The sequence below is a fragment of the Sphaeramia orbicularis genome, chromosome 5 (assembly GCF_902148855.1).
Source record: "Sphaeramia orbicularis chromosome 5, fSphaOr1.1, whole genome shotgun sequence".
NCBI lineage: Eukaryota > Metazoa > Chordata > Actinopteri > Kurtiformes > Apogonidae > Sphaeramia > Sphaeramia orbicularis.
Genome location: NC_043961.1, coordinates 27,604,593 through 27,626,615, shown reverse-complemented (window position 1 = coordinate 27,626,615; position 22,023 = coordinate 27,604,593). Strand labels below are relative to the sequence as shown.

Sequence of the window (22,023 nt, the reverse complement as noted above, 5' to 3'; positions counted from 1 at the left end):
GAGAGAACTTTTTCCCTCTCTGTTTCTCTGTCTCCATCCAGTGTCGTCAGTTGGTCCGTTGGAAGGGGCAGGAAAGGAGGGGAGGGGGCGAACGGAGCAACAGATGAGACGCGTGGCCTGGGACCCTCCATCTCAATATATTCAGATGATTTGTACTTAACACGACTTGACAGAAAACTATTTACAATGTATAGTAAATCAATATTAGCTAAAACACAGTTAGCTTCCACTTAGCACTACTGTTTTTATATAGCTCCACCCCAGGTAAGCTAGCTAAATTAAACATTTCACATTTTAGCTAGTACCTTAATTAGCAATATCATTACTACATGTCTTGTAATTTTTTTTGTCTGCTTTACTTAAAAATAGTAAGCTATAACTATGTGAAAGTTTATTCTAGACTTTCTTGAATGCAAGTTATCTGTTAACACATTCCACTCAGTTTTTATGATCATTAACGTTGCAGTTACACTGAGACCGAGGTCAGAGGACAGCAGCTGGTAACACAACCCTGTGGATTGTAATGCTACATTCACAGAGAATGAGCTACAGCTGCGGTAGCCGTAGGAGCACTTCATTTGCCCTTCAGGGTCTACCGGAGGGGACTTCCATCCTATTGACCAAATGAATACAATCACGTGATTATCAGACCTGCAACCCTAAGGAAAGAAAAGGTTGGGACACATGCAATAGAAATAAAAATAAAAAGAAAGAAAGAAATCAATCAATAGTTTGAAAATCTCAAAAACACATATTTTATTCACAATAGATGTTGGCAAACATTTAATCTGAGAAAATGCACCATTTGAAGAAAAATAAGGAATTTATTTATTTATTTATTTATTTTTAACTTTGTTGGCAGCAGTAGTTCTATAAAGAAAACATTTGAGTTGGGGCTACAAAAATGAAGAGGAACATTTTTCAACCATTTAAGTTAATCAGTAACAGGTCAATAACATGACTGAGTGTGAAAAGAACATATTATAGAGGCAGAGTCTCAGCGAGTAAAGGTGAATTCAGTCAGCTAAAAATGGCAGAGGTCCATCAGTCTACAGTTAATGATAAATTGTGGAGTGATGTCAGAATAATAAACCTGAGCACAAATACTTTTAATGTCTCATTATCTACAGTATATAATATAATCAAAACATTTCAAAATTCTAGAGAAAGGACAAGGTAAAAAAAAAAAAAAAAACAATATTGGGTGCCTGTGGTCTTCGAGCCCTCAGGTGGCACTGCGTTAAAACTACTCATGACTCTGTAATGGAAACCACTACATGGGCTCAGAAACACTTTAAATCATTGTCTGTGAACATACAGCCCACCATCTTCTCTGATACAAAGCTGATCTAAAATGGATTAAGGTAAAGTGAAAACTTATTTTATGTTCAAATGAATCAAAGTTCAGATCAAAACCCCACATCTCTAATGGTATGGGGGCTCATTAGTGATTATTGAGTGGGTAGTTTCCACATCTGGAAAGCTGTTGTCAATGCTGAAAGGTATACACAGATTTTAGAGCAACACATGCTCCCATCCAGATAACGTTTTTCAGGGAAAGTCTTGCATATTTTGACAAGACAATGCAGAAAAACAAATTTCATCTATTACAAAAGCATGGCTTTGAAGTAGAAAAATCTGAAATGGCCTGTCTGCAGTCTAGACCTGTCACCTACTGAAAACATTTGGTTCATCATGAAACAAAAGTATGACAAAGACCCAAGACTGTCGAGCAGTTACAATCTCATATCAGACAAGAATGAGACAACATTCTTCTCCTAAAACTCCAGCAACTAGTCTCCTGGTTGTTAAAAGAAGAGGTGGCGCTACAGTGATAAATGTGTTGAAGTCTACTTTTTGCAGAAGCTGTTGCCACCAAATTTAATCTTATCTTAGTCAGTCTTTCTCTGTGGTACATTTTCTCAAATTAAACATTTAGTGCTTTCTGTGTTATGTTATTAATACAATAGGGGTTTATGAGATATGCAAATCATTACACTGTTTTTATTTTATACATAGAATCAAAAAAATTTTATATGGATTTTACATTATCTTATATTACAGTCATTTATTTATCAGAACTAGTATGACTGGTCAGCTTTAACTTGACTGATCACTTACGTTTCATCACTTATCACTTGGAAATATCCCAGCAACTTGACATTATTAGTGCCACATTTATTTAGTTTTATTGCATTGTTAAGGGTAAAACGGTTGTGATTCAGCTATTCAAGTGAGCAACTGAACTAAAGACATGGCAGACGCTGTAGTGTTTACTGCACATTACCTCTAAATGTTTTAACAGTTCCTACATACACAATGGGAAACATCTAGTTGAACCACAAGTAGTAGACAGTGGTAAGGTAAAGAAGTAAGGTAAAGGTCGCGAGGCTCTTCTTGTGTTGAAGGAATTATGTTACAAACAAATCAAGCCGGCCACCCAGCCTACACCACAACTGAATAGTCAAGTATATGCATGTGCCCAAGGGTAACCTCCAGCACAGCAATCACACAGAAGGCCTTTGTACAATCAGCAAGTAAAACTAGTTTTTAAGAGGAAATGTTCATTGCTAAAACCATTGCGTCTAAGTGGCGTAACAATTGCACAATATGCAATTAAAGTTTAATGTATCCATTACTCATGTGTGCGATGTGTAATCCAGGTGTTTTCTTTCATGTTCTGGTTGCACAACTAGAAGCCATCGATACATGTTTAATATTCACTGTTCATGCCTGGTTTAGGTTAACTCATGGAAACATGGTGTCTTTCTTTGCAAAGGAAGTGATATCCCTTTTGTTTTTTAGCTTCACTCCCACCCATTAGTGTGCACACATGCTTAACACAGCACTATGTGGATTGTCAGGTCTCCTTCAGGCTCTGTGGGAAAGGGAGGGGCGGGGGGCCAAGCAGATGCTGCGACAGGAAGTTACTAACATGGTCCAGATGTGAGGACAAGAGACCACCTCCAACAGGGCTGAAAATGTGGATGGATACAAGCTGTAACTGCAGATAAACACTGGATTCATATGTTAAACAAAGACAGTTAAAATATATTAGTTCATGTGTCTCTTTTAGTTAAAGTAAAAAAAAAAAAAAAAAAAAAATAGTTTGAAGTTTGCTTTTCCTGAATTATTTTTGGGACCTTCCTAAAAAATCAGTGAAAAATGTATTCAAAAAACAAAAATAAAAAAAACCCCGGCAATTTCTGTAGTTTTGTACCACTGGATGTTATCACAGTTGCACATTTTAGGAATAAACTTTAACATATATATATTTATATTAACACGAAACATTCAGTAATGTGAATTCTCAACTGCCATAACATACACCCCCTTGTGTACAAAATGATTCACTACAACAAAAACAAATACTGCCACCGACCTGTAATTGGACCACAATTTTTAAGTGCTTTTTATTAATTACAAACAATCAATTTACACCACAATCCAAAAATCAACATTAGAAATCACTGATTAGTACAAGAATATATTCACACAATTCTGCTTTTCAGATAAAAGCTAAAATTATTAGATTAGAAAACTGCATTAATAATAAGATATGATGGATAATTAAAGGAACTGAATAGAAAGAACAATGCACAGAGCTAACAATGAATTGTTAATAGGATTTATCTCCCACAATCCCTTGCAGCAGATCGATGTACTATTTCTTTGGATTGTGTGGTTTCCCCTTTGACAGCGCTCCAGCTGCCTTCACTATAGTCCACCTGAGAGATATTAATGCTGCCCATTAGTAGTTTCCACACTGAATGGTCAGCACTACTCCTCATCATCCTCTTCGTCAATTAGGACCATCTTCCGTTTGCGTTTTACAGGAGCAGAGATATCCTCCCCGTCTGAATCTATGTCACCACTGGTATCCATAGCCATCACAGTAGTTGAGTCATCCCCTGTAACAACAGCTCTGTGAAATACATTCTGCAGGACAATGATGATTTAACACAACTTCAGTTGGTTTCACAGAATTTGCATATTTAAAGGCAAATTACCATTCTCTTCATCATCATCATCATCATCATCATCATCATCCAAAACTCTGCTTTTTTTGGCTGAAGTCTTTTCTTCGGGGCTGATATGGAGAGAAATATGTATAGAATTTAGGAGACAAATCACTAAAAAACACATAATTATGCTGTGGTGTCGTTCAGTTCAGAGAAACAAAAAAAACTGTCTCACCTCTTTACTGTATTACATGTTTCTTCAACTGGAGCTAAAGTGAAAAGAATATGTAATGCGAGTTATGTTTGGTCATAATCCTCAAGAAGTTCTGGACAACTTATTTCAGCAGGTGCAAAATACTGCAATTCTACACCAGCTTTACAAACAACAAAAATGTTCAACCTGACACCACATTCCTGTCTACTTCACTAGCTAAATCACCCTTTGATAATAGGAAAGCTTTATGCGCTCTGTGTAACATAATATTTACCTATGTACTTGAGAAAGCTGTAATTAACTGTGTCACTTGAGACGAGGCCCAGAAAGCACAGTATGTACCTGTGTCCTCGGTGATGTGGTGTTTTCGCTTCCGTTTGAGCAGCAGTGCTCTCAGAGCCTGTGCTCTCTGGTCGCTGGAGACCTGCTCCTCCTGGGGATCTCCTGTTAGACTACCGTGTCCCTCTGGCTCCTCAACACCTGCAGGTTTGTCCTCAGTTGGATTCAGAGCTGCAGCTGCACTGCGGAGCTGGGACGGGCTGAGCTTTGCTGGGATCCTCCAAAAGGACTCCTGACAACCACCCAGTGAAAAGATACAGTACTCAAATACTTTTGTATGAGTCATAAATGAGGCCTGTGCACCAATGCGTTGTTTGAGCTTATTGCCAATAACAGATCTACTAATTCGTAAAGAAAAAGGCAGCTACATAGTATTTTTCCATCCATGTGACAGATGTGACTGAAGAACCAAAACACACCTGTTCATTTGCAGGGGGTCGCATTCCCAGTTTGCGAAGCAGTTTCTGGAAGCTTTTGTTTTCCATGGCGTCCTCATTCTCCTCAGCCAGAGGGACCAATGGTACAGGCTGGGACAATCCTAAAGGATGGACCATATCACTGTTTATTGACAGATTTTTTAGTTCATCAAGCACTGATTACAGCATATCTTCCAAATCTCTTCTCTATTTTGTTACTTGTAGTTAAACGTACCATCTTTTTCACGATCATTTGCCGTTTTGTTTAGACAATTCTGTACCCATGACATGGGTCCAGACATGCCTGTTAATAAAACAAGTGCACAATGAGTTTTTGTTTTATTGCAGAAATACACATCAAAACTTCATTCTCTATAGACAATAACTAAACAAAAGGCAAGAGTACAAAAATCATGAAAATGTTTAGGAAAACCAAAGCAATCAACATTTTAAATTGTAATTAATTTTTTTTTTTTTTCCTTTAAATAATGTGGAATCCAGTTGATAGCACACCGTATAAACTGTTGTATGTATGGGTATTGTCTCACCTTCTTGCCGTAGCGCATTGACCATAGAGCCAATATCCAGTCTCCTCTCTGCTGTACTGTGCATACTTTGACTCCTTCTACCACTGTTCTGAGATTGTTTCTCTTGGTCTTCCTCTTCCTCACTTTCTTCAGACTCATCCTCTACCTCCTCCTCCTCATCATCATCATCATCCTCATCCTCATATCTGTCCACTGCATCTTCTGGGAAATCTTGTGTTAGCTCTGCCAAGAACTCTTCTTCTGTCTGAGAGACAAAAGAACAGCCTCATATGCGGAAACATCAGCATTTCATTTTCATGGTACATACGTGGACACTTTAGTGACTCTCTTCAGTTTTGCTCAAAAATCAGTAAAGCTGTGGCTCTCTCCTCAGTCCAAATCAAGACTAAATATAAAGATAAATGGCCTCGTATAGTTTCATGCAGTGAAACCACTTTCCTAAGCCTGTATCAAAACACACAGTAGAATCATGTCCAGGCCATCTTAAAGTGATTGGTAATACAGCTGTCAATCATATATTTAACCCCTCTAACCCTCTGAAAACACTTGTGATAAGTCAAAATTGGGGTCTCTCAAAGTATACTTTCTATAGCCCAAAAACACAGGTAAAGAGTAGCAGAAGTCTTGTGTCCTCTCACATTACTTCACTTACATTATAGAGGGTAATTACAGAATTTATGCCCATTCACACTAAAAAACTATTAAGCACCACAGCTAAACCTTAGTAAAACACCAGCTTGTACTTAATGTTCAATCTGATGCGCAGATTCCTAATTTTACCCACAAATTAACTGTAAAAAAAAAAGATTTACAGAACAAAGGTAACTTTACCATTCCTTTTCCAGTGCTCTTCCCTGGAGCGCTTCGACTCCTCTTCTTATAGAGTTCTCGTCTCTCAGACACTAAGCCCATACTGAGCAACTTGTCTACCACACGTGCACGAGATCGCTTAGCTGTAATTTTCTTCAGGATATTTCCAAGCACATCTGTGAAAATACATACAGTCTTGTTACTGGATGAGCAGGCACCACAAAATTCTCTTTCAGGTACTACACAGTGATAATCTGTACCGTCTGAGTCTCTGAACTCCTCAAAGAGCATCTGCAGCTCCTCTTCCTGCTCTTCAGTCCAGAGAACAATATTGGTTCCCTTCCTTTGTTAAAAAACAAACAAACAAAAAAAAAAAACATATTTACCCTGTAGCGTGATGCTTTGATTCCACACTTGCAAAACATTTTAAGCATTTTATTCAGCTTCTATGAAATACATACTTTGGTTTTTTCAGTTCCTTTGCGCTTCCCACCAAACCCATATGCACCAGCTGCACCACTACCTGGCGTCGATTTCTGTTACTATTGCTGAGTAATGGCAGCAGTGTTTCCACAATATCAGGCACTGAGGACAATAATCAACAGTAACAAAAATTAGACTAAAGTTATTCAAGTAAACATAAAATGTGAGCAAACACAGAAAACAGACCATCAGAATGACAGTGCTCCTCATACAGTCTACGCAACTCCTCTTCCTCCTCTTCAGTCCATGCTGGTTTCTTTCCCGCTCTATTTAAGGACATTCACAAAATACATTTTAGATTCTGTAGGTGTTAGGTAATAAATATTAATACATTTTAAAAAGTATAAGTTAAAAGAAAGTCCTTTACAAAGATGCATCTTCTAAACTGTTAAGGAAACACTGAAATATAAAGCAATGAGCACCCACCCGTCTTTGCTATAGCCTTCTGTCATCTCACGCACAGCCCCCACATTTTTCCAGAACAGCAGTTCAACATACGCCTTGTCGTTTTTTGCTGCCACTGAAAAAAAACGATTCAGCACGTACTTGGCAAAGGTCACTAGTTCCTGTGAAGGAGAGAGAGAAGAGTAACCTTTTCTGTGTAAACCACTGCAGACCTTACATCACTGACCACAAATAATTTCACTCCTACCTTGTATGCAGTTGCAGCGGGGTCACACAGGATCTTGTTGAAGATGTGAAAGACAGAGAGTTGATAAAGCAGAGCGTCCATCTTGAGGTCGACCCCCAAACGGTGCAGCATTCGAACAATGCAGTGATTTGTGTGAGGTGTGTTTTTTGAGTAGGTTTTCATTAAGAGGAGATAAGGACGCACAACAGTGGGATTGGCAAACCTGAGACAAAAACAGGTGAATTATTCTTAAATACATTAAAAATAAAAAGTATGTAAATGATTATGTAGCTGCAGTGATCACTTGTTTCTCTCACTTCTTGATGAAGTCTTGGAATTTGAACTCCTTCTCAGAAATCTGAATGGACTCCAACTCTTCTTCTTCGAATTCTGCTGTGTCATCTTCATCTTCTACAGGCTCAGGGGGAGACGATCCTGAAGTAAAACAAAAAAAAAAAAAAAAAAAAAAAAAAAAAAAAAAAAAAACAACTCACAATTATAATATAAATGCTGTATGAGTGCCATGATGTATAAGGGTCTCATTAGTAGTAATCTGAAAACTAACTTGGCAGGTTAGCGTAGATGATCTGCTTTAAGAGCTCCAGTTCTTCTTCAGGTTCCACATCAGCTGAACCAAACACATTTCCTTCTGGCCATAACTCCCTGAAAATAAAACATGAGGATAATTGCAAGACTGTGTAAAGTTTGAGTAAGAGGTTGGTGGGCTGTAGAGTCCAACGGACCTGGCAGCCCGCAGCAGTCCCAGTGCTTCTGGTCCCCGTCGAGCCAGCAGGGTGTCCTGAATCCGAACCATCACCTCAGTACGTTGCTCTTCAAGAGGAGTTTCAGATGTGGCATCAAACGGTACAATGCTCTCAGTTAAAGACTCTGACAGCTACAGACAGAAGTCAAAGGCACAGAGTTCAGTGTTAATACATTTGACCTGATGACAACAGAACACATGCTTACTATAAATGTACAGAATTAAAAACATTGATTTGAACACTTTGGGACCTGAAACCCTGTAGCCCTCAGCTCCTCCTCAACAATCTTCCAGGTTTCTGCCAGTGCCTCTGGAGTCATTTCTGAAGCCGATGTCTTTTTTTCAACTTGAGGCTTTTTCCGTTTCACTTTCTTTCTCTGCAGAAGTAACACACCTGCATATTAGCTTCAAGCAAGTACTGGAGGCAAAAATATGCCCACATTATCAAGACACTGACCTGAACCATCATGTTTTTGCGACCTTTACAGAAGCGTTCCAACATGCGCAAGAAGAGGTGAGTCGTCTCCACCAAGTCTTTGAGATAGGACTGAGGTTGTCGGGTTTCATCATACTTTCTCAACAAGGTCAGAAAAATCTCTCTGTATTCCATCAGGTAAAATATGTTACCTGGAAAGTGACAATAAATAGATGAGGAAACAAGCTCTACAACAATTTGCAAACCATTTCTCTTATTTCAGATTTCATGAACCAGTATTAAACTGAATATTGTTTTTAGTTTAGTTTTTTTTTTTAATACCTAGAGTGCTGTGAAAATTATTTGCCCCCTTCCCGATCTCTTATAATCTGTGTGACATGTTTCAGATAATCAAATGCCTTAACCTTAACTTAAGAACAATTTTAAAAAGTTGACATTTTTTCATCCAAATGTAGTGGGATTTTACTTTTAATAACATTTGAACTCTGTCGAATGCTTTCATCTGGTGAGCGGTCCATCTCATTCACAGTCAGCAGCAGTTCCTGGTAAGCCTTTAGTGCCAGGTGCATCCTGGAAATATTACATGTCGTCAGTCTGGGACAAACTTATGGACTGATGTTTACTTTTTTTTTTTTTTTTAAATGAACCTAGAAAATGATCCTCTTACCTGCGGGACCAGGAGGTGGCCTCTTTGCGGTCAGTGAGTATCATCTCATAGTAGTTGGTAATATTACGTTCCATAAAATGGAAAGCACGGATGGACATGGTCTCAGACACCAAATCAGCACGGAAATCATTGCCACGGTTGAAGGCCATGAAAAAGCTGAGTGCCCACAGGTAGTAGGTCTCATCGTGTTGCTGAGTCTGCTCCCGAATCAGACTTTCCTACAGAGTAAAAATGAATTTCTTGTGTTACTTTTTGTAAGCCTCCTATAAAAGGTAAAGACTTGAAGTTTGTGTGAAGTTTGATTCAACTCTATCCTACCTAAAACACAGATGACAAAAACAGACTCATGTACCCACACAACAAGTCATTCATATCACAGACTGACCTTCACCAGGTACATGAGGTGGTTGTAGCAGTTCTCCAAAAAGTCCACACAAAACTCTCGCAGAAAGAGTCGTACATTTAAAGCAGAGCGTCGTTTGTCTTTGCTCTCCTGGGCCTGTCGATTCCTCTTGGGAACACGTCGCACAGCTTTTCCAGTGTCGTGAGTGTAATTTTTGAACTATAAACAATAACAACATTGAGCATCAAGTAAAATTTTTTAATATCTCCTAATTCGGTAAAGTTTCGAATGTTAGATTAATTTCAGGAACTGCAATACTCACATTATGAATATTTCTGTGATAGATCACATCTTTGTCCCCAATTGACTTAAGGCCCTGGACAACATATGACCCTCCAAAGCGAGAGTGCCTGAAAGAAAATCATCAATATCCAGTGGAAATAAAACTCCACAATAAAAACTTTATTTTAATCTATGAGGATTTGTCAGTTGTCAGTTTTGAAGTTTTGGTATTGGCATTTCAAATATGAAAGTGGTTCAAAAAAAAAAAAAAAAAAATACAAAAGAAAATTTATATTGTATGCATACAGTACTACGCTAAAGTCCTGGGCAACACTAGATTTGGTGGTTTAGTAAAGTTGTAATATCCACATAAATAGAGAGACAGAGACAGAGAGAGCAGTAAAAACAAAAGTATCAGGGGAAAAAAACAGCTTCTATAACCCAAAGTGGTTGTATTTAGTGTGACCTCCCTTTGCACTTAACATGTCTTGAACCCTTTTGTTCAGACAATATGACATTTACTGCATTAATTTTCTCCTGTTTTATACCAGGTTTCATGTCAGGTGTTTCTGTTTGTGCTTATCATTGGGTCAGGGGTCACACTAAATAATGATTTTAACCTTTAGAACCAATTTAGTTCAGTTTATTGTGTGGCTTTTAAGGCTGTGCACATATTGTGTGTATTTTTTGTTGTACCTGAAGAAAAGAGAATGAGAAATAAATGTGCAAAAACAACAAAGACGGACGTGGCCTAAGATTTTTCCACAGCACTGTATATTTCAGTATTATTTATGAAGTATGTGTGATGAGTGCAGTCTTGGCTTACTGGTAATGCACATATACTTATAGCTAGTTATAGAGTGAATATGAAATTTGTTTATGAACTTTATTGAAAAACACCACATAACTGAGGCAAAGAGACATTATTTAAATTCATTCTTCAGGTCTATCTTTCTATCTGTACCTGGTTCCTCTTTGAAATGTTCGAGATCGCTTCGCCGCCTGTTCCCTCTGCCTCAGTGCCTCCAGCTCCTGACAGTCTCTCTGCTTCTCTTCAGCTGAACGAGCATGACCAGCGCTCACCAAAACTTCAGGTGTCTGCCAGAAGAATAAATAAATAAAGAAAAAAAGAACTCAAACACAGAAAACATAAATCAGTGATCATCATTTGCAGTTCTACTTATTACTCTGTCTAACCTGGTCTCTGAACATGAGGGAGATTATTTCCAACACATGCATACTCCACTGTTGCTCACTCTGGGCAGATGCCAAAAACTTGATCAGGTCATCAAAACCGCTCATGTGTATGGCCCACAGCAGCCTATCATGGATACTAGCATCATCATCTACCCTCTATAGGGAGCAAAGACAAAGACATATAGTAAGAGGTGTTAATGAAAAACACAATGAATGGAATTTATTAAGAACTGGCAGAATGTGATGACATTGACATCTATGTTGACGTCAGACCTTCTCTTCACAGGGGTCTGCAGGAACATGAAGCACATTTCTAACCAGCAGAAGAATCCTCTCTATCAGCAAATTGTCCTCCTCCTGTCTTTGCTCCCAGTCCTGAAAGAGGAAGACAAGCGACAAGTTAAAAATAACATATTTTTGTTAAAACTCAAGAAAAATATAATACATCAGTGTTCAACAGTGAAACACTCACCAGTTGCAGAAGGTTGTACAAAGTCTCACTTAATATTTCAAACACCTTTTCACTTGCAAATGCCTAAAAGTTAAAAGAAGAATATGTAAAGATTAGTTTTTATTTTGCTCAACTTGCTGTAACATATACATACTGCACATAAAAATTTTAAAAATTATGGAATTAAATGCAGACTACCTCTTTATAGGATTGTAAATGAGACGTCACTTGCAAAAAATTGTGTCTAAACACCAGGTCATCAGGGACTTTACCAAAACAAAGCAAGGCAGGCTGAGTGAGGTTGACCATGAGCCTGAGTGAACAAAAGAGGGGCAATATGAGCAACCGGTGCTTTAATTCACCATCTTCAACAGCTAAAGGCAAATTCCTCCTCATAGTAACCAAAGATATCACTTTTAAACAGACATCATTAGCAATTATTTGAGAAATAAAAACACATAAAATATCATGTTCAAGTGAAATATGCAGTCATGGATCCTTTACCTAATGCAGGCATCAAATAAGGACTTGTCCTGTCCATGCTGAATAATAATCGGTAAAAGGTCCTTCTGACAATCTGTCCTGCACCCAGATGCTGACGAACATCACGGGTGTCATCCTCATGGCGTAAATACCTGATCAAGTCTTTCACACTCTCTGCAAGACAGACACAGATGAGCAGATCGATACATTATACTCGATCATGCAGTAATCAGTGTAATCAATTATTAGGAACCCACTCACCTAAACAATCAGATTCCTTGTGGTAGATGTCTCCCTCTAGATAGCCGAGGGCACTACAGGTTGCTAGTAGTTCACAATTCATTATGAAGACGTCCATGCAAAATAAACCTACAGAATATGTGAAGATTAAATTATGTGAGAAAAAATTAATGGAAATTATGAGAACAATACCAAAGGACAGATTTTCAACAGTCGAACCCATTCTTGCCAGCAGCCATTAGGCTGCTAGCAAAGGGTAACGCAATATAACATACTTTTCAGCAAGCTGAACTGAATATACGTATCAAATAATAGTCAGGGAAGATACAGCTGTTTATAATGACATCAGTCATTAACTGTGGAATAAACACCAGAGTAAATGCTAATGCGCTGTTTCCGCGCATTAATCAGGTTGAGTTTTTATGTCAAGAAGACCGCCTTACGAACTTACCAGTTTCTCCAGATACTTCTTCTCCAACGCTGCCGTGTTCACCAGTCGGTTGTGTAAAATGTCGGGACCCTTTTCCTTTTTGCTAACTTTACTTTATCCTCCTCTCACAATAACCGAACAAGATGGACAAGTCTCGCGCCAACATCAGTGAACACTCCCCAACCGGATGTAGTTTTACAGAGCTTTCTACCCTGACTCATGTATTTCAGGCGCTTTATAATAAAGGTAATGCACTGACCGAACAAATCGAGTCATTTCAGATACCCCTACTGCATTACGTTACGAAGAAATTTCGGGTCATACTTCATCACTGGATGTTCTTGTGTTTGAATATAAAGAGGGTTTTTTTTTTTACGAAATGTTTACTCAATATCAACCAGAACCTTGCCTGACAGGCTTTACCCAGGAACAAATAGACAGCAGGTTTCCTGGTCATTTGTACCGCTCAGTCAGACACCAGGATCAGCTGTTTTCACTGGCGTTCATCTTTACGCATGTCTTCTTATGTGATCGTACATTCAGGTAGAGCAGAATGTTTAAAGTCAGCTTGAGTCAACTTGAAGTTAGCTTTTGTTAAAAAGTTTTGACTCAGGTGTGTGAAATTTGGTCAAAATAATCAAATCAATCATATTTATTCATATCAAATGAGACTCAAGATTTCCATTGTTAGTGAAATAAATAAATAACACCTTTTCAACTGTAAAGTAGGACTAGAAGAGGATAACACCAGAGCTGTTTTATCTGAAGGAAATCCACAATTACATTTATTTACATTTATGCATTTGTCAGACGCTTTTTTAAAAAGCGACTTACAGGGAAAAAAATTACATTTATATAACAACATTATTGCGCCCCATGAGTTGCTTGTTTTTCTGTAGGCAGTTATTAGATGGATTTACCATTTGTTGTCTATGCAATAATAACATTAAAAATATCGCATTCTGTATTCATTACATCATTTTGGAGCAGGTACAGCATCCTGGAATTTATTTATTTATTTTGGTCCTGTGTTTTACAGGAGTGTGGACCTTGACAGAGGTATGAGTAAGAGTCATTCCAGTATCCGTGTTATCTTATTTTGTCATTTTGTGCGTCTGCTATGTTTCCTTCTTCCTAATGCATTTTTGTAATCAGCCTATACATATTCCTCATACAGTAGAAAACTAATATATCTTTACAATATTATTGTTCTTTTTCATATCGCCATGGTGGATTCATAAAAAAAGTATAAAATACAATGCTGAAATGATGAGCAGATTTAGAAAGAAAAACAAAAAGCAAAACAAAGCAAGAAAAATAATGTTCAAAAAGTAAGTAGTGCGAAATTTCAGCCTGACATAAGTTCAAGACATGCTGTTGTCGTTGGCTGTTGTATATTTTACACTAATTACTTTTTGAACATTGTTGTTTTTTTTTTTGTTTTTTTTTTTAGATTGATTTCGTCGAGAATTCAGAGGTCTGAAGACTAGAGAATGTCAAAGAATGTCTGAATAATTTTGTTAAAGAGCTGCATGTCTGTACAAGCAACTCATCTTATCTTAAACCTAATTCACTTCACACTCAAAGTGAAGACTGCCTTTTGGATACAAGTTTCAGTGTGGTTATAGAGATGTGGTCTTTCTCTGAAAGGGAAATTACAATAATCAAATAATAGTCCTTTTGCAGTAGATAGTGATATCAGTGGGTTATGCAGACAAACAACTCAGTTTTGTTTCAGCTAATTTTATTTGCACTTACATAATCATTCATCAATCGTGCCAGATACACACAGCATTGCAAAGCACATTCAGCAAAACTCTTCCACTGGTGACTGTTATTTTCTGTGTGTTACATGTCTTATTTATGAGTCCTGTCTTTGGTAATTTGTTTGCGGATAGCAAAGCGTCAAAAACAAATGCAAGGATGTTAATCTACGGATCTGTCATTAAAGGTGTGTTGACCAAAGGGCAGTGTGTCACGCTTTGTTAGTAAGTCATATCTACCAGACAAATCACTTAAATCCTGCTTATAAGTGACATTGCTACAAATGTGTGGTCATCTAAGGATTCCACGGGATTGCACTGTAAAACAAGGCCTCAAGTGGTACATTAAAGTGGTTTTGCGTAGCCCCACAGGTAACATAAGTGTTTAGCAAAATTTAGGTGGCTTGAATAGCACCAGTGACACTGTCTAAAGGGATTCATTCAACATTCAACATTGCACCTATACAGAAAAACTCTTTGCTAGACAATGAGCACGAAACTAGTAGGAATCAGAACTACATAGCTCAGGGGTTTTTTTTTTCTTTTTTTCCTATTTTTTAGATATTCTACCATGGCACTGGCCTTCACATTATTTGATGGGTGTTTGTTTACTCGTCATCATCCTTGTCATGACGGCCTGCGTCCCTCTCCTTCTCTGTCCTGGACTCCTTCACCACCTGATGGAAAATAAACAGGTTAGTTCAGTTTATTTCTTCAAGGAAGGAACATTCAACTGTATGACCTTGTTGCTTATAGTCCCCAGTCATTCATTACCTCCGCCAAGGAGGTTATGTTTTTGCCCTCGTTGGTTTGTCTGTCTGTCTGTCTGTCTGTCTGTCTGTCCATGTGCAAGATAACTCAAAAAGTTATGGACGGATATGGATAAAAATTTCAGGAAATGCTAATACTGGCACAAGGAACAAATGATTAAATTTTGGTGGTGATCGGGGTGGGGGCGCTGATCTGCCTTGGCGGAGGTCTGCGCTCTCTGAGTGCTTTTCTAGTTTTTTTAGTGTTTTACCTCTCCATCTTTAGTCTCAACTGTCTTTATCACCACAGTCCTCTTGGTTCCTGGAGTCTGCTCATAGTCTATGAACACGACAAAATACTTCAGCGGTTGAATCAACACAGTCGTCATATATTACTGAACATGTGCTCTACAAACACTAGGAACGACCAAACCAAGAACCTTCAACTACATCTTACCTCGATCACCAACATGGTTGGTCATGCCAATATTGAGGATGGGAACAGTAATCCTAAACAGGAGGAGTGAAGTTTGGGAGTTATAAACAAGCTTCATGTGTGGCTCATGGGTATCACATAAAGTGAGTTTCATCTCCTTTATTTATGTAATTAATCAAAATAAAAGGACTAGAATATATATATCCCAAATTACAGCTGAAAACATGAGCATCTACAATAACCAAAGGCGTTTCTACTGTAGTTAAATATGGGAGTCTTGATACTCACACAATTCACACAAGAAGAGTTCACATGCTTCCAAAAATGGGACCTTTTCATTCAAGGTATTTGAAAGGCCATGCTAATTATACCTGTGCTTTGGTGAAAATTCAAAATGTCTCCTGTAAGAAGAGCCTATTTTTATTGGTGAGGAATTATCTGCATGACCCAAACATCATACCACACAGATTAAACTCCTTTTTACTATGAGATCGCAAACATCATTAGAACATATTCATACTGTGAACATCTAAACCAATAGAACAATATTTTCTTTTGAAAACAGAGGAAACACAGATAGTAAGAGACAGATTGGAGACACACTAAATGTTCTCCCTCACCTGCTCTCTTCCCCCTCCAGCAGTTTACGGTAAGTGGCGATCTCAATGTCCAGAGCCATTTTGACATTGAGGAGGTCTTGATACTCCCGGAGGTGGCGAGCCATCTCCTCCTTCAGGTGGCGGATTTCATCCTCCAGTCGAGTTACATTGTCTTGGTAGTTGGCAATCTCGTTGCTAAACTGGTCCTCCATCTCACGCATCTGCCTCAGCAGAGCCTCATTCTGATGGATGCAGTAGTGGATAAAGCATGTTCAGATTACAACACGTGGAGGTTATAAATGAATACATGTCAATGACAGCTGGAGTTGGTCTTACCGTGTTCTTCAATGCGTCAATTTCACAGTTCAGAGACTGAATCTGCCTCCTGGACTCATTGGCCTCCTGCTTGGCCTGCCTCATGGCATCGTTGTTACGCTTTGCAGACTCAGTTAAATCGGCAAACTGCAAGAACAAACATAGAGCTCACAAGCATGAAGGCATGTTTGTTTTAGCCTGTGCAACTGTCTGTTTGTGTATTTGCCCACCTTGGACTTGTACCAGTCCTCAGATTCTTGCATGTTCTTTAAGGCGATGGTCTCATACTGGGCCCTGATGTCCCTTAGAGCTCCAGTCAGATCAGGTCTGGTGGAGCTCTCCACCTCCATCTTCAGCTGCTGGGTCTGCACACTCACTTGTACATCCTGGATTTCCTAATAATACATATATTGGCCCGGAAACATTAAAATATCACAAACTTTTCAAAATTAAACTAGTCATTCAAACAAAAGGAGTATAACACTGTGGTTATTTATAGAAAAAAGTGTAATTACTTATTTTTAACCATCAAAATTAAGACAATAAAGACCTGACCTATCTTGTGTTTTTAAAGTTATAGATAGTTAATAAACAGCACATGTTCTTAATCCATTCATTTGATGGTGAAACATTGAGCAATGTCGCAAACTGGTCTAAAATAATTCAACTTGAGTAAGAAGCAAATTGTTCTATTAAAATCATAATTATTGAAAAATGGACAAAATGTGGGAAAGTGCAAGCAAAACCCCACTTACTTCATCATGAAGCTTCTTCAGGAACTCAATCTCATCCATCAGGGACTCAATCTTCCTCTCCAGCTCCAGACGGGACAATGTAGCATCATCCACATCCTATTTGGAGCAAAAGGCAAAAGCAACCCATTGCTACATGCCAACAAATCTTATGAAAGTTGTGTTTTTTAGGATCATCATGTTTTTTTTTATGTATTTCAAGGAATCTAAAAGTGCTAATACTGCTTCCTCAATACCTATAAATATAAATACTAGATCATTTTAATTAAAGACATAAATAGCAAAGTAGTACAATTAATCTTTTTATTACAGTACTTTTATGACAATGTTCAACAGTTTAGAATGTGTTGTGTCGTGCTTTTGTATAATGGAGGTGTTTTAGATGGGACAAAGCTGTTCATTTTGACCTGTTATGTGAGACTGAGGACACTGTGATCAATATGCAGATCATGGTTCAGTAAGCTGAGTGTTTACCTTGCGGAAGGCAACCAAGTTATTCTCGGCATCCGCCCTCTTCTGAGTTTCATCATCCAACCTTGTTGAAAGAGAACGGAGTAATACATCATTTTATATAACGCACATTTACACAAAGAACAGTCTTTTAGCACAAAGTACGAGAAGAACACAGATTTTTTTCCCTCACATTCTTGTTGTGTAGGTTTGCACCAGGGCATCAGCTGGCAAAAAGCTTTCTGGATCAATTTGTTAATTCACTGTCCTGTAAAAAGGGTTTGGGAGTGCACCCCATGGGACCAGCAGCTGCTCCTTTCAACTAATGTTATTTCTGCAGTTCAATAAGCCCATCTATACACAGTCAATTACACACACAGTTCTGATCTTTTTAAGCTTTTAAAAAGATCAGAACTGAGCAAACACCAAGGGACTAAAAACAATAGGGCACAGATACCTTGTGGGTTAAAAAAGCTGATGAATGTTTTGCAAGTAGAGGCAATTGTTGCAACTGTGTCATCTACACCTAGTGAAGGAGAAGTGTGTGTTGCTCTGGGAGGGGAGATTAAAATGAAAGAGAAGATTTCCTTCAGCATCAGTCCAGATGGGCTTCTTACCAAAAATAGCTTGGATTGATGAGTCACTGTGATGAGTCATGACAAATCAGATCTTACGCTACAACGCATTAGTTCTGATACTTTTTGACTGAGTGCCGTCTGTGTGGTCGACCCATCCGTCCTGACAGAAGTCACAACCAGGATGGACGTGAGTAGATTAGCAGGAAAGCATCCCGTCGTGGGTCATGCCTTCTCATTTTTAATTCATGCTGTGTTACCGGGGCCCTTCTGTTCTAATGGGGTCTCTGGCACCATCCCATCAGCACAAAGGGACACTGAAAACACACCTAATGGAGTCACTGAGTCACATTGATTTTTCCTGACGCTGTTCTCACCCCGCCTGACATCCAACCTCTCTTCCTCTGGTCCCATTTCCTCTTTCCCTTCCCCACTCCTCAGCTGACCCCACCCTGTGTCTGGTCCATCTTCCCTCCTCCCATCTCCCCTCATTACCTTGTGTGCATAGATAATCACATAAAAATATCTAAATCTGAGGTATTGAAGGAGAGCATTCATAAGGAAACATGCCCTGATTTTCCAGAAATTCACTTTTATTTTTATTGTACAACTATCTTTCTGATATTGTCTTTCTTAAAACGCACACTAGATCCATCAACTTGTAGTGCTGTAGTTAAAGTAAGTTTAAATCTTAGATTTCTTCCCAAAACCATAAAGAAATCAACAAGTAGATCTTCTTTTTACCTGTGAGCTTACAGACATTTTCTGGCACAAAGGTTGATAATATTTATTAACAAATGAAAATCAGAAACTACAGTAACAGTTGGTATCTCATACATTTTTAAAGACAAAGAAAAAATTAAACAGCAAGCAAAGCAAAATACAATGCAAATAAAGCAATCAAACCACTAAGAAACAAACAAACAAGCAGAAAAAGATAGAATAATTTGCCACTAAATTTAAGAAAAGACAAAGAGGTGGTTTGTCTCTGCAGGCTGGACTTAGTACCGTACTGTAGCAAGTGTTAGTGTGCATTAGATGTGGATTTTCTACACTTTTCATTAAAGGACATAATTTATTGGTAATTATTCCATCTGTTGTTTTCAGAACATGTCCTGATTTAATATGGAATCAATGACTCAATCATCATTTTTCTGTGAGTCATTTTATTTCTTGTACTGAACTTTTTCATTTCTTATCTTTATATTGAAACATACCTGTACACATGAGATGAAAGAAAACTACCATAAAATCTGTCGGATACACATGATGCAGATCGGTGTCTTGTCTTACGCTGCTGCTCTGTGACGTTCAGTCTGCGGATGTGCCACACCCTAAACCACCATCACTACTGGACTCAACCAGTGTCAGTGAAGGATCCTTTAACTAAGCACTGTCTCCCTCAGCTTAAACGACTGACAAACATAAACTGAAGTCAGGAGGTCAGTCTCAACACAAGCCTCATTTATTCATACATTCCTCTTGTTTCTCATCATAGTGGCACCAACCTTTGCTTGAGGAGGGCCATGTCCTCTGCCAGGTTGTCCCTCTCCAGTTGGTACTGGTCTCGCTCCTTGCCGATGGCATCCATCTGGCGCCGAAGCTCCCTCAGCTCCTCCTGGAAGAGGTCAGAAGCCCGGTTGGGCTGCCCATGCTGCTGCTGACCTTTGTACTGGTTGAGCTCCTGCTGCAGTGCACCATTCTGCTGCTCCAGGTAGCGCACCTTCTCGATGAAACTTGCAAATCGGTCGTTGAGCTCCTGCAGCTCAGCCTTCTCGTTGCTGCGAGTGGTAAGGAACTCCTGGTTGATGGCTTCAGCCAGGGTGAAGTCCACCTTGTCGTAAGCGATGCGAGGAGGCTGGGCGCTGGACCTGGAGCGCTGTTGGTGGTAGGCGTTGGAACGAGATGCTACTACAGGTGACGATGAACGCATGTAGCGCCCTGAAGACATGGGCATGCGGGAGGACACAGGGGAGTAAGAAGACATGGAGATGGGGTGAGGGCTTCCAAAGGTGCGCCTGTAGGAAGTAGAGGTATGCATTGAAGAGTGGCTCATGGTTTTCTTGCTCTGTTCTCTGTTGCTAGATTGAAAGCTGGGGGTTTGGAGATGCTCTTGATGCAACAGGACATCCGACTGAAGCGTGCAGGGGGCTTTTATGCTCTCAAGCTGGCTATCCCATCATCCTCATGCCTCCCCCTCCCTCATTCTTTCTCACCCCACCCACATGAACCTTTCTCAATCACTGATCAGCATACAGGCTCTGGCCACTCCCTATCCTTCAGAGATAGGCCCTGCCTCCCTGTGCTTTTACAGCGCTCTATCTCCCTCTCTGTCGCGACAGTTGCACCCTTTTAACCTGAGCATTTGACAGACTAGCTCCTACTTTGCTGCTCTGATAACTAAAGACGTCTGCTCACATCCACCCCTCTGCACCTCCCTGATTTATGGCCTCATTGACACTTTACTTTGGTGCCTACAGATAACGTTGACTCATCCTTTCTCCATCACCATCCTTACCTCCGTCTTGCACTCAGTGAACTTTACATTACTATTATGTATGTTTTAGGGATTCAGTTTCCTGGTTTGTAATAAGAAAATGTGAAATCCTACCTCCAATTGAATCTCACGGATAAATTGATTGGATACTTTTCCACCTCCATTTGTCTCCTCCCTTCCCTGTCTGTCTCTCTCTCCTTTTACAGTAATGGAATACTTTATTGATATTCTGGGCGTCTGGGACAGAGCCATGACTCTGCAGTTATTCTATCCGTTTCCAATGCATTATATCCAGTAATCTGTGTTAGAGTATGAGTTGTCAGAAAATTGTGATATTTCTGGTTAACAGTGAGTTCTGGGAGCAGATAACTTCACATAAGATGAACCGTTTCTGAATCAGGAGTGACAGATGACAGAGAGAATAGTGGTTATTACTACAGCAGACATGTGAACTCATTGACTTTAGATATCACAGCCAGATTAAGAAGACAATATATTTTAATGTCTTAATGTATCATATCTAACTTTGAAACAGCTTTAAAGTGCTGCATGACAGTCAGTCTTGATAATAATTTCTTTTAAGCAGTTATTAAAAATTCCGATGACTTTGCTCTCAAACCATAAATATTAAATTATTCTGTAGATGTGTGTCCACATTTAGTAGTTAATTTTAAAGTTAATTTACTAAAAGCCCTTCCAACATTACTGCTTTACTTTTATGACATCCTGCCAGTAGCATATTGGAACCGCAGAGGGAAGCTTTAAACTTTTAATGAGGATGGCATTGCAAACATGCAGTGAGATTCTAAATACTGTTCCTAAAGATAAAAAATATATATTTTCCCCATTCCTGAGGGTTTTTTCAGTTGTGGTCATGAGCTTGCAATCAAAGCTAAGAAGTGAGGATATTCATGTAACGTTACAACACGTTGAGATCTCTGCAGACAGGCTACTAATGTCCTATAAAGTTGATGTAATACGGAGCATGCTCTGTGTGGACAGGGTGTGGTCTTCTCTTTCCTTTGTGTCCCCACTGACATGTGGTACCTTCAGTTCTCCCCATTTATCTTCACGTATATCTAATGCACTGCACAACCAGATCCAATTATTTCATTTTTTAACACGTCTCAGTGCATCCATCATTTCCCACCTACAATCAACAGTGGTGCTCAAACTTCTTTCCTTTTTTTGC

At 39.0% G+C, this 22,023-nt stretch overlaps 2 protein-coding genes across 4 annotated transcripts; both read right to left on the bottom strand.

Moving 5' to 3' along the window:
• Positions 1-6: 6 nt before the first annotated feature.
• Positions 7-20,498, bottom strand: prph (peripherin). 3 transcript variants are annotated; one of them, XM_030134300.1, is made up of 9 exons: positions 19,843-20,418; positions 17,784-17,844; positions 17,313-17,408; positions 16,788-16,952; positions 16,579-16,704; positions 16,264-16,484; positions 15,665-15,717; positions 15,480-15,547; positions 14,423-15,135 (listed from the first exon to the last, which is right to left on the bottom strand). In XM_030134300.1, the coding sequence occupies exons 1-9, from the start codon at positions 20,388-20,390 to the stop codon at positions 15,067-15,069; spliced, it is 1,407 nt and encodes a 468-aa protein (XP_029990160.1). In that variant the 5' UTR covers positions 20,391-20,418; the 3' UTR covers positions 14,423-15,066. The 3 variants fall into 3 exon arrangements, 2 of the variants coding, with proteins under 2 accessions (XP_029990161.1, XP_029990160.1); XR_003935436.1 differs by lacking the exon at positions 15,665-15,717 and having other exon boundaries at positions 15,118-15,135; positions 19,843-20,498; XM_030134301.1 differs by lacking the exons at positions 14,423-15,135; positions 15,480-15,547; positions 15,665-15,717 and adding an exon at positions 7-17 and having other exon boundaries at positions 16,243-16,484; positions 19,843-20,498.
• timeless (timeless circadian clock) lies at positions 3,406-12,848 on the bottom strand. The gene is given in 31 exon segments (XM_030134299.1): positions 3,406-3,911; positions 4,011-4,090; positions 4,198-4,231; positions 4,519-4,747; positions 4,935-5,053; positions 5,167-5,235; positions 5,480-5,723; positions 6,311-6,465; positions 6,550-6,632; positions 6,751-6,874; positions 6,959-7,038; positions 7,199-7,338; positions 7,425-7,626; positions 7,721-7,838; positions 7,969-8,066; positions 8,147-8,298; positions 8,418-8,543; positions 8,624-8,793; positions 9,069-9,172; positions 9,270-9,487; positions 9,655-9,831; positions 9,935-10,022; positions 10,859-10,992; positions 11,092-11,247; positions 11,365-11,466; positions 11,564-11,626; positions 11,741-11,855; positions 12,047-12,116; positions 12,119-12,199; positions 12,287-12,394; positions 12,717-12,848. Coding segments are annotated over 30 exon segments (3,759 nt in total). The 5' UTR covers positions 12,384-12,394; positions 12,717-12,848; the 3' UTR covers positions 3,406-3,780.
• Positions 20,499-22,023: the final 1,525 nt, after the last annotated feature.

Excerpts from the sequence above, each read along its gene's own strand:
- prph (XM_030134300.1), bottom strand. The coding sequence starts at position 20,390 with ATGAGCCACTCTTCAATGCATACCTCTACTTCCTACAGGCGCACCTTT. Across the intron at positions 17,409-17,783 it reads ACTTGGTTGCCTTCCGCAAG|GATGTGGATGATGCTACATT; the intron begins GTAAACACTCAG and ends TGCTCCAAATAG. Across the intron at positions 15,548-15,664 it reads CAACCATGTTGGTGATCGAG|ACTATGAGCAGACTCCAGGA; the intron begins GTAAGATGTAGT and ends TCGTGTTCATAG.